The sequence below is a fragment of the Danaus plexippus genome, chromosome 5, assembly GCF_018135715.1.
Source record: "Danaus plexippus chromosome 5, MEX_DaPlex, whole genome shotgun sequence".
Taxonomy (NCBI): domain Eukaryota; kingdom Metazoa; phylum Arthropoda; class Insecta; order Lepidoptera; family Nymphalidae; genus Danaus; species Danaus plexippus.
The window spans coordinates 3,121,081-3,134,240 of record NC_083539.1 but is presented as its reverse complement, the minus strand read 5'-3'; the positions used below and the strand labels follow the sequence as shown (position 1 = coordinate 3,134,240).

Below are 13,160 nucleotides of genomic sequence, written 5' to 3'. Positions count from 1 at the left end.
ACTATGAGGGTACTGAGCATTGTGTTGGAATAAATTTAAAACATTTTGAACTACAAACTTCCCGTCTTTGTTGATATATTCACTTAAAATTAATATATATTTAAATGTCTGTGTTTAATTTTGGAGATAAATTTTAACTTGTTTCATATAAAACCTTATATGTAAAAAATGATTACAAAAAGTTACGAAAACTCATTCTAACAGTTAAAATTAAACTTAGATCAAAATACTATGATAAAAATTATTAAATCTTTAAAATATATTTGTATAAGTATATAAATTTTTTTAAAAAAGTAATATTATTATTCAAATTATAATATTTATGTATAAAAGCCCAAAATATATTCATGTCCAATAACAGAAATCAAACAGAACCCTATTGTTATATTGTTAGTTTTAAGTTTAAAATAGCAGCTGTAATATGAGATAAATATTAGTAACCTAGAGGTCTTTAAAACAAACTCATTGGTATAAGCAATTTTTCAGTTTAAATCTGCTACTTGCTAATCGTCGACAAAAGTTGGTTTTATTTTCCTTGATAATTTGAAGACTTCAACTTAAACGTAACATGCTTAAACTGGCTTCAACATTATCAGTACAAGATTAAAGAAAGTAGTTCTATTAATGGCAGTTGTATTTTTTTTTTATAGTCTCAAACTACTTCCTTATTTAATAACTTCTCACAAAAATAACACTACAGATTTAGGGACTTTAAGCTTTCCAATGCTATAATATAAACATATCACACACAAATAATATAATATTGTAGCACTGCCTAGTATTAGTGAAGTTCGCTTGTATTTTTAACATTCGACTTTAACATTTTTAAATTCTAACTTCTTGTAGAACAAAAAATCCGATTTCTAAAAGCCAAAATCGACTTAAAATATTTCAATAATACTTTTGCGATTGCGGGTTTCTCATTTAAATATATACGAATTAATCACCTAACATAATCCTTTAATTCCATTCAAATAATCAAGATTATTTTTAGGTTTGTATTTTTAAATTACAAATAATAATAGTTTATATACTTATTTATATTTAACAGAGTCTGTAAGTAAGAGCGTTCTGTGACCCCATAGATACGATTCAGTGCGTTGCGTTGTGTCCACCCTCGTTCCAGTCATACAAGTTCTTTGAATTTGTTGTTCATTGAACAGTCATCAAACCGTGTGTGACAAGTTCGCACAAAATTTTAATATATTACGCCACATACATATTCATTTTTTATTTTCAATTCATTTAATTTAAGTAGATTATAATTACAATAAAAGTGTTGCCATAATTAAAACAAAATTAAATGATTACGTTCGAACAGTTTTAATTCAAATTATGAAATGTTTGTTTGAGTCAAACACGCAGTTAACAATGCCACAACTAACTACTGTCAGCTTTCGAAGCTTATTTACCCAACTATGTAGTAATTATTCACGGTTGCAATACATAACAAAAGATGATAAGAAATATTTACATTTACTTATTGTTTATTTCAATGAAAATTCTTATATTTAATTAAATTGTAAATCCAAAAAATACTACAGTTTTTTTTAAGTTAGTAAAGTATTATTTGGAATTCAAGCTTAAATTTAGATACGTATTTCCCATTTTCGTATATATAAAAATTATAATCAGGGATAGTGGAATAAAAAATGTAAATTTTCTATAATATTTATAATCCATGTTTTAAAATGAACCATGCCTTACAATTTATTAATACTTATAACAACATCAATATGAAGCACGCATGTAAATTGCAAAATAAATAATTTGAATTATATTAATTCTCACGGCTTTTACAAAACGTTTCAGATATTGTTATCAATACACCTTCAGTTTGTTCAGTGAACCTTTATAATTATTTTAAAGTTACGCAAATGACTGGCCCCGTTTCTGAGCGTGAAGGGGTTTCCTAAAGGTTTATTTCGTTTATCTGATCCTATTTTCAATGCTTATTTAATTACTTTTAATACATGTCTTGTTGTCCATTGTTTTGGTGTTACACAAAATAAATAACACAAAAAAAAAATCATAAATATACAAACTGTTTGTTACTTACGTGTAACACATTAAAAAATTAATTTACATCACCGGGGCAACATCGTTGTATGGATAAAATATAATATTACGAGTGACATTGCTGACTCCGCAAAACGAACAACAAGCCGTGTGATTCATGATACCACACAAGCAATGGAATAGCATAGCTATCCTAATAGCAGGGCAATCAGGTAGTTTTGGTTATCGGCTATGAGTTTCAATATGTAATTCTTATTATAATATACATATAAGTAAGTTTCGTAGTTTTCCTGGAACCTTTGGTTGCCACCCTACTTAATTCGTTTCTAAACAAATACTATATAAAAAGATTTTGCTCTATCTCATATAAGATGAAGGTTTTTGTAAAAATTTACTTTATGTTTTTTATGGTTATGAAGTATCTTACTAAATTTGAATAAACTTAGGTACTTAGATTTGTTTAAATAACAGTAAATTCAGAAGACGAAACATCTTAGAATGAATTGAACCTTAGCTGTGAAGTCCATTCCTTTATACTGTTGGCATCTTTACCGTTGAGAATCTGGTAAGTCGTTTAAATATTTGGTCTGATGGTTCCAATAAAGCTTGTGATAATATTTTATCTTTGCTCTTGTCTTCATTCATCTTAACAGACTGTTCCCCTTGATCTTTTACAGTGGCCGTACCATCTGTTACTAAAATTTGCCTGTAGTTATCATAATTGGTTATGATTCGGAGAATATATTTTTATAAAGAGATTTAAATTTATATAAGGGGATATTAAAATCTTAATATATATTTTTACACTTGCACTATCTACTGTGTTTTTCTTCCTTTTATGGAGTGAATAAGCGATTACTGTGATGTACTTTCACCATCTACGGCTTCATTTTCTCCTACCAAGAAGTGGTATGATAGTTAAGTAATTTCCAGTCCTAATTTTAAAATGAAATCAGTACCCTAGTATAAGAAATAAGAAGCATAAATATGTAAAATAGTAGAAATACTCATAAATTTTAGAACAACTAAGCATATACCTATACTGCCGATACAAATTCGCTGATATTTATTAAAAAATCTGAACATAAACGCTGAATATTCAAGTTACTAGATTACGGTATGACGAACAATTAAATTCACTTACTCGGTCAAAACAGCTGAATAGCAAATAACCATCACAATGCACCGGAAATCTATTAGGTACGTTGACCTACATTAATTATTCTATATTTACTTTTCTTTTTCATCTTCCTAAAATTCAACGAAGCCTGAATTTTATATTATACTTAGATTTTTTAAAAAGGCAATTATTCTGAATAATAACAAAATGTTCATTATCTTTTACATACACACATTTTAATTAATCACAGCATTATACTACTAGAATAATTAAAAAAATTACAATATCCACTTTATTGTACTAAAATACTGTAATAAATTCATATTATTTATACAGTAAAATACGTAGGAGTTTATCAGGAAAATGAAAAATACGATGATGCTTAGTCTTAACAAATAGTCTTAATTTTGATGTACGTAGTCGGTCCCATAATGAACTCTCCTGATATAGTTTTCTACGCGACATGTCGCTAAATGTCGTGTTGCATTAAACAGTACATTTATCGTGTACGCGTCAATATAAGAGACACATATCGACATGAAATACTTAAAATTCTAAGTATTGCAGGCATTTCAATAATGAGGAGTCGCGTATTTTTTCACAAAGTCCAAAACTGACTATTGAAATGTGTTAAATTTTCTGTTTAAAGAAGGTTTATCCCATACCCAAATATAAAAACCATTGGATGACGCGTATAAAAAGTCTGCCCACTCTTGTAATACAATGAAAAAGTGGGTGAAAGAGTTTCGTCTCGGTAGGAAAACAGTAGAAGACATTGGCCACGACGGGTGATTTTTGGAAGTGCAAAGTCCCGAAACCATTGCTCTTATCGAAAAGGAGCTTCTTAGTGACCGCCGATTGAAGTTTAGAAAAATTGCATCTAGGCTTGGGCTCTCTAAAATTACCGTTCATCGTACGATCTATGATCATCTTCTTATGAAACAAGTGAGTGTAAGAAGGGTACTGAAAATTCTTTCAGCGGTACAGATGTTGATCCAAAAACTCCAAAGAGTCGGCGTTTTTCGGTCTTTGAGGTGAAAAAACTATGATCTTGTTATTATGAGCCACAAAACAAACGCTAGTAAATGGAATGGCGTTATAACGGTGAAAATTCCCCTAGAAAGGCTAAGGTGCAACAATCGACAAAAAACTGATGTACACAATCTTTTGGGATTTTAAGAGAATTTTGATGGTTAATTTTAAAGAACGTAAAACAGTTGTGAATAGCGAATATAATGATTTTTTAATATATAAATTAAGAGAAAAGATAAAAGAAAAACGAAGAGGAAATATGTCTAAAGGTGTCTTATTGGTCCATAAGAACTACTTTGTTCATAACGCTGGTGTTTTGAAGGATGCAGTTCGTCACCGAGGGTTCACAGAAGCGGAACATCCCCTTGCAGTCCAGACATGGCCCTGTCCGACTATTAATTAGTTTCCAAATTTAAACTTTTCAAGCGATGAATAGTTTTGGGCGGCCGTCTTTAGCCACTTTGAGGTTAAAAATTGTGATTATTTTTAAAAAGACTTAATTTTTAGAGATGATTCACAGATGTTAAAAATGTTGTAGTATTCTTGGTAATTATATTAAAAAATTAAATTAGTTACATTTCAATTAGTATTTTTGTTTGCAACCAATTAGGTTCCAGATTAATATATAATTATTTAAACATCTTAAATTGTTAGACTTTCTTTTATTTTTAAATTTGTTAAGTTTCCCTTGAATAACATTTAATTTAAGTTTAAAAATCTGTCTTTTTAGCAATCGTTCTCTACCCTTAACACAAGTTTACAGAGTCACTCTACAAAACGTGACGTTTAAAGATTTTAAATCATAAACCTACGCTGTTAGCCTTATACTTGAATATTTATTAATAAAAAAAAATACTTTCCGAATTTAGTGTAACGATACCAACTTGTAATAAGAGCATGTAAAGAAATTGTCACTAAAAAAAATTAGTTCCAAATATAAATTCATAGATCCATTGCTTCCACTTTGTTGTAGATTATCACATTTTAATATATTTCATTGTAATAATTTATGACTGGATATTACATTTTAATAAAAAAAAAAAATTCAATATAAAGCAATCACATGATAGATATTTAAATTAAAATTTATTTCTATTTCATATTTATTAAATACAGGCTCTATTTTTTTCAATAACCTTGTTTTCATTTACAAAATGTTATTATTTAATTAATATAACAAATTTTACTTTCGTATTTAATATTTTATTAATCACGTAAAGAAATTTTAATTTTCATGATATATTCAGAAAAGGTAATAATTAAAATTAATTTTCTATTACATAAGCAACACAAAATAATATTTTAGCCGTCTCTATTAAGGATATTGGATAGGGATAATTTTAGATTTTCTTTTGCTGAAACCGATGTTTGTTAACCACGAGCAACGAAGCTAGCAAACGTAGCAAAATAAACAATTAACCAAGCAAACCATTTGGAAATCATAAACGTGCGAATACAAGCTCGGTGTAGTCGTTCTCGTAATTTTAAAATCATAAAGGTCCGTTGAACAAACGTTAACTTTAATACAACAGCAACACTGTTAAATATATAATAATTATTTTACAAATACAAATATAATACAATCGTATAATATTAAAAATAGGAAAATGAGTTTTTAATATGAATGTTTGATAGACTTATAATTCAATAACGACGTTTACTGTCGAATAATAAAGCGAACCGTTAAATTTAATTATCTCTTATATTTTTTATCGAATATAAAATGAATATTACGTATTAATATATAAAATTGAACTTTTGAGGCTACCAACATTTTTTCCAATAACTACCCTCTTGCTAGAACATCACTAATGCTCACTCACCTATATATTTGATAATATGCAAAAAAAAGTCAAGAAAACTGAATAATATTTAGGTAGTTCAAACAGATTATATGACAGAATTCTTAATGAAAAATGGTAAATATGCAAACCCTTTACATATTAAGTAAAAGTAAAGAAAATCCTTTGTTTATAGATATTGAACCTCTAAATCAAAAATAATTATAAAATAGACAAAAATTGTGAGGATAAAATGGTAATATTGTGAAATTCAAAAGAAAAGGAAATGTTGCTGGTGATTTGTGATGCGTTATAATGTTTTGTTTTATTTAATCTTGGTTCTATTGACGTTCGGTAAATAAGTTTAATTTTCTTTCTCCAGCCCTTGACCCAAGTTACTTGGGGTCGCTGGAATATGTCTAACTTTCATATATCTCTATCATTTGAAGTCTTATCACTAACAAGTCCATCTTTTATAACCTCTCTTATATACCCCAACCAAGTTTCTTTGGCCTTCTGCTCACTATGAATCCGTGACAATTCAACATCCATGCTCGTAACTTACACACATTTCGAACTTCTCACTATATTCCTTTATAACGACAAACGTTTTCCTTCCAGTTTTTCTATCACCAGTTTCACTTTGAGACTGCCTGTAACATATCCAATCCTTATCCTTTCTATTCTTGTTAATTCATACGTCTGGCTCATTCTCATGTCTTCTATATGCAATTACTTCTCACTGTTCTCATTCGTAGGTGAATACTAATTTGCTTATAACTGTTTTATATGTTTATTTAAGAGGTATCCTAAGATATAAGTGCTGAGACCAGTGGCCATTTTAACCCTTCTGAGTTGATTCTCTCTTCTCTTAGACGTCGCTCTCTTATTTGCTCTCATACTATTATAGTGTGAGTGGTCAACTTTACTCCCCTATAATTGTTGTATTCCTTTACATCACCTTCTTGAAGGTCGTTACTAGATAAATATTGCATCCTTCTTTGGGTACTTTTACCTTCGTTGGAAGCAGACCATTCAAACTCTCCTAAATACCTACTTTCACACTTCCACTAATTTTCTATGTGGTCTTACCTGAGTCTTTATTTAAAACATAAAATATCACAATTATTACTGTTACATTATTACTGATAAAGGCTCTATCAAACAAAAGCAAGTTTTTTGGACATGAAAACTACTTCGAAATTATTAATTAATAAATGTAAATTAATTATATGGACGCGATGAAAAAATACAAATGCAAAAACTACTAATGACTTCAATCGTTTAGGATTAAGAAAAAATAAATTCGATAGAACGTTTCTGGAAACATTAATTATGAGATCCTATTAAAGAAAAACGTTAAGGAAAATTACAGCATTGTCCATAGCCGGATGTTTCCAAGGCTGTCATTAAGGAATGTGATTTCAAAAAATACTACGACCGTAGCAAAAACAAATCATATAAAACAAAAAAATATCATAAATAAATTTCTACTTTATTATGATTATTTTGTAATCTTAGCATATTGTTCTTTTCTTTGAAACATGTTAAGTTTTTCCCAATAACTTAGAGATGAAAAGTAAAAATAATTGAGCATAATTAATTGTAATTTAGAGTATACTTTTATTTTTGATATGATAATTCTAGATACATATTAAAGTGTCACTAATTAGGGTAAACTTTTTTAGGAAGTCCCAGAATTTAAGTTTATTTGAATTTCGAATACATCAACGTTTGTTTTATTAAGCTTAACATATTACATAATTATAAAACTATACGTTGATTCAATCAGAGCGATATTACCAAAAAAATATTGGTTAACATTCAGTATTTATATGCAAAATATATATTTAGAACCCTTTTTCATAGAAGTTTTTAAATATTGTCATATCCCGCCAAAACTTCTGCAATAGTGATGTAATGAGTTGTTCAAGCTTTCACGTTTCAATCAAAACAAAAACCGCGTATAATGAACGATTGATGCTGAATATTTAAGACAACAATTTATAATTTATAAAAATGTTTACGCAGTTTTATATGTAATCAACACACAGCATTTTATATATGAACTAGCTCAGATATCACTCTCTCTCTTAGAACCCAATTGGTCTTGGCTACAAAAGTTTAACGGACAAATCAGGAATTTCTCAAAATTTTCATAATATTACATATAACAAAATAAAAAAGCTATTTTAATTAAAATAACACAAAGAGGTACTACTGATAATGAAACCGTTACGTACATTAAAAAGAATGAAACTGACGGAGCAGAACACAAAAGAAACACAATAGCATTCACGAGAAACAACCAAATGTAGCTTACTTTATATGGATCTAAATTAATATGTAAACATACGTATATAATTGTTATGAAATACAAATGGCCGACCTAGAGACGTGAAATGACGCAAGATACGAAATAAAATGCAAATATTCAATTGAATTGGAATAGATTAAATAAATTGAATGGTATTCAAAACAGAACTGAATTTGAAATATGGAATTAAGCAAAAGTGTAGACATTGGAGGTCACCAAGAATTATAACTCTTTGAAGGCAATTTTGCACAAAAGAAAGAATAGAGGAAGACTAAGTAAAATATGAATAAAAATAAACGTGAAAGTTGTATTGTCATCAAAAACTTTGTGATATCTCAGAAGTTGGGTCCAATTTTTTTTATCTATGATTTATTTATAGTCACAAGAGAAATAAAACTATTTTATGAATATTAGGCTAAGAAAAATTTATTTCATTATTAATATGAGATAATAATTAATTGATACATAAAAAATATTTATTAAAAGCCAGCTGAAATAACAGACATATTTTAAATTTTAATATGCTTTGTATTAAACAACGCTTGATTGGACTTTGTGGATATAACAGCCTATCAGTTTTCTATTATATAAGCCGCGTGTTATTAAAAACAGCCTATTTTTTACCTTTAAAACAATGGTTGTTAAATTGGAATAAAATAAAATCACAACATTATACAATCTACGAGAAAGATTTGTTTGTTTGTTTTTTGATCACAACCCTAAATTAGTTTTGTAGTGTTTCCGATTCGGTAAAGTTTTGCATCAAAGTTCATAGTTATGATCACTTAAAAACAGAAATATTTTTTATACCTTATTTAAACCAAATCAGTGAAGATAATAATAATACAACTCTATCAGATTGGTAGTTAAAACAGTAATTAATAAATTAATATCCTATTTATTATAAAAAGTTTTACATAAAATATTTTAAACCTTAAACATTAGAGAGCTTTCAAAGACAGCCAGCTAGTAACAGATTTTGTCTAGAAAATTCCATTTATGTCAGTTTCTCGTTTCATTAACCCAATCCCGTCCTACTGTACATATGTGATGTATAAAATCTAGCTCAGGAGAGTTGTGGTCACTCATCTCCGCACTAACCAGCTGGAGAGATTTGTAAAGACCTCGTGTTTGTTGCTATTTGATGTCTGCTAGTTCTAAATGAATATTTCGTTTCTACATAGATGAATGTGGTTGACAGTCCTGTACTTTTGCTATCGGCATAAATATGCTGATTTAGGTCTCATGGTAATTTCTTTTTGCATTGAATCGTTAATGCTGTTGTCGTTTTTTGGATTTTAAATTTATATACACGTTCTTATCAATACATCTTAATTGTTAAAATCATTAGATTAATATTTTAACCAAAAATAGGACGTCACATGAATTTTTTTTCAATTTATAATAAACTTACCATCTTTAATACTCACGTAACTATAGAGTTAACTCGAATATCAACGACTAGGTACACTCCATGTCTAGTTTATTAATTTTTAATGAGTAGTACCACAAAAATTAGCTAATTTTATATGTGGACTAAAAGCGAGCAGCCTATTTAAAAAATTATATTGTCTCACTTGCAGGTAATTTTTTAATATATTTACAATCAAAAGTTGGTATCTGTAACATATGCATATTATCGTAAGTTTCCACGGGGCCCTAAAATACGTGTGATTTCTGAAGCAATTTTACGGTCATCAGCTCTCCCGATTCAGAATTTAAATTATTTTCAAAATAGTATAAGATATATAGGGGAGATCATCAAACGTATACTAAATAGTAGTTCCTTTAATAATATGATAGTTATTGTATCATACTATTTTTGTTTTTGTCCGAGTTTTGTGTTCAGATTTTTATTTTAATTCACGTCTAAAATTAATATTACGTTTAGAGGGTTATGACAGCATTATTATCAAGAGATAAATAGTTTAGTGCTGTAAATAAATTTATTTTTTCATATCAAGGAACTTAGATGTATCAAAATTAAGAAGACCATAAGTGAAAACACAACAACAAAACTCATAGTTTATGCATGAAAACGAGGAATTTGAATTATAGACAACAATTTACACTAAAACATAAGTTCATTATTTCCAGAATTATTTGTTATAAGTTTAAAATATCTATTTATAAAATATTAAGATTACTACAAGTATAAAGCGAAAGGATAAATGGGTCTTTAGGATAACTTACTTACTACGAGTCCGCAAAAAATTATAGACATACAAAATTAATTATTTGAGTTATTTGTTTTAATTACTTTAAAAGTATATTTTATAAATAAGATTCATTTTTAATATAAATATAAATGACAACGTTCAGTACTATTAGTTTTATGAATAGCAATCTTTTCATTTTTCGTGTACCGTCACTCGAATGTTATCTAGGGAGTCTATTTTAAAACTCATTGAAAGCAAGGCAAGAGTCTTATTTTTACAGTTTCCGTGTATAGGTATCTAAGAACGGGCCATACATAAATTGCGAGCAAGCGACTGATACAAGTGGCAATACCTTTAAACTTGAAAAACGAATTCTCTTTCGAGTTTTCGCCGCTATCATTCAGCTGTCTTTTTTTTCGAAACTTTTTTTAAAGAATATTTAACGTATAAAGCAAACTTATGTTTCACTTTAAATTATGAGATATCAGGTAGATAGTCATATTTTTTTTTATTAAAAATTAATATGTACAAACATTAAGCTTCGATTGACTAAACGTAATGATTAAAATAAATTGATGATCTCTTTGGGCTTGCCCAAAATATTGCTCAAAAAATATAATAGCATATTTGTAAATTAATGCATTCTAAACGAATATTTAATTATAGTGTCTCATTAATTCGACAACAGTATTAGCTTAAGTCATCCGAGCAAACTAAGGCTAACTAGCTGCAAATACACATCTAAAAAGCTAGTTAAAATGGAACAGTAAGAGTGAACTTTGGCTGCACTGCGCAGAGCTGTTTCCCTCAACAGAATCAGTCGCTTTTCAACCACCGAAGTCTCTCGACCTTCACCTGAGCGTCTGAGAATGTGCGGCTCGTGAAGTTATGTTACAACAGTAAAGTTTAAAGTGGAGCTATGATCAGAACATATCAGGGGTTGTTCTTGAGCTTCGTTTCCTTTTCCTTCTGCTGCCAACTAACCGAAACTATGGCCAAAAGCGCTAGCAGATATATAGGTAAGTTATTTGAAAACAAAATAAATCAATTGTTACTTAACTGTGACAGTGCAACTGTACAGTCTGCCATAGAGTAAAGTTTTAATTAACTTAATTTATATTTTCATAAAAATTTTGACTTCGAAATTTAAAAACAATTTTTTGATTCTCTTTTTAAAATAATAGTAATCTATAATTTAATGAAACAACTAATTTAAAATGTAATTACCGTATTTTGTGTTATTTACCCTTAAATTACAATAGTTTGTGATTCATTTAAATGAAACTAGTATTTTTCGGATAAAGTACGCGTGATTTATTTTTGTAAAAAACTACATACTCCCGACGTTTCGTTTTGTTTCGTTTCGTTTGTGATTCATCAATTTAAAGAAGTAAAGAAAATATACTACATTTCCTGACCCTGTTTTTCTTCACAGTCGACCACCAGATGGATTCCTTCGCAAGCACACATTGGTTCGCAACAATATATATATATTTTTAATTTCACAACTTGCCGAAGTGTTGATTATAAAATTTCGTACATACATTTTATACATGATGCTTAAAATGTGAATTTCAATAATGTTAATCGTTATTTAGAAACCCTTTGGATATTAAAATTTTCTAACATTGTGTTGTACTCTTAAATTACGTTGTTTCATATCATGTTTCATCACCATTCGATGAATTTTTAACAGATGAGATTTGAATTACTAATAAAAGGGATTATATGTGCAACGGCCAGTTATGTTATAGGCATGTTTAGTGTGCCAAAAAATTAATGTCGCATATAACAAGACAATTAGGTTTCCTATTTCAAAAGTTTCTACTTTAGAGCAATATTTAGGTCACATTGATAATAAAAGAATTGAATGTCATCTTTACTAATAAATAAAATTGAATTGTTCGTTTGTAATTACGAATTACTTACCAGATTTACACTAAACGCATATGAAAGCAAATACGATACCTAAGTCCACATAATTTTTTTAAAAGTTTACGTCTGTATTTCTGTTTGTTAAAAGTAAAGTACAAAAAATAAAGTAGTTGACCACAGTACATACTAGCATTTATAATTCTCAACATGTATAACTTTAAAATTTTTAGGCTTTTTCCATTATCCTTAATTAACGAATGTTTGCGAAGTTGGCTAAAAGCATTTGTAACCGCAACCGTTTGTACATATGTATAGTAACCAACAGACTGATTCACCTACTTCTTTAAGAAACATAGATCCTCGCGGCAAGAGCGTTCAACGCTTTCTTAGTAAAAACATGACACTTTTCTTTACAACATATCCCTGACATATATTACCATGATGAATTGAGAATATTATTTTTTCTGTGTCTTAACTTTATTGCTGTATCAGATAATAATATTTTTGGAATTTTGTGTAATCAACCGTAAATTAGTGCTAATGTTTTAATGGTTAAATTATGAGCAAAATCACTTCTGATCTTGTACTCCTAATATTATCGTATTGATTAAATCTAAGACTAAATTGGGCTCACAACATTATGTTTATTATCAGTTTATTCACTAATACTTTATTTTTATGGAGGAAGCAAATAAAAGCAATACAGAATTACAATATCTCTCGCATAAGAGTAACTCATTCACCATAATATATTTTACGAAGAGCTCTCCAAATAGAATCCTAAATTATTACGGACATAATCCTGATATATTTCAGTCATATATTATAAGAAATAGTCTTGTGTACAATGTATTAAT

General features: G+C 28.5%; 1 protein-coding gene across 2 annotated transcripts in view; it reads left to right on the top strand.

Annotated features, from left to right (window-relative positions):
- Positions 1-13,160, top strand: part of LOC116769329 (suppressor of lurcher protein 1-like) — a 100,171-nt gene that overhangs the window by 58,456 nt on the left and 28,555 nt on the right. The window contains exon 1 of one of the 2 annotated variants that reach the window (XM_061529496.1): positions 11,266-11,447. The exons of the other annotated variant lie outside the window; for it this stretch is intronic. Within the exon in view, the coding sequence (XP_061385480.1) occupies positions 11,348-11,447 (100 nt within the window). The 5' untranslated portion in view covers positions 11,266-11,347. Of the gene's footprint in view, positions 1-11,265; positions 11,448-13,160 lie in introns of those variants that run through there. 2 annotated transcript variants of the gene reach the window in all.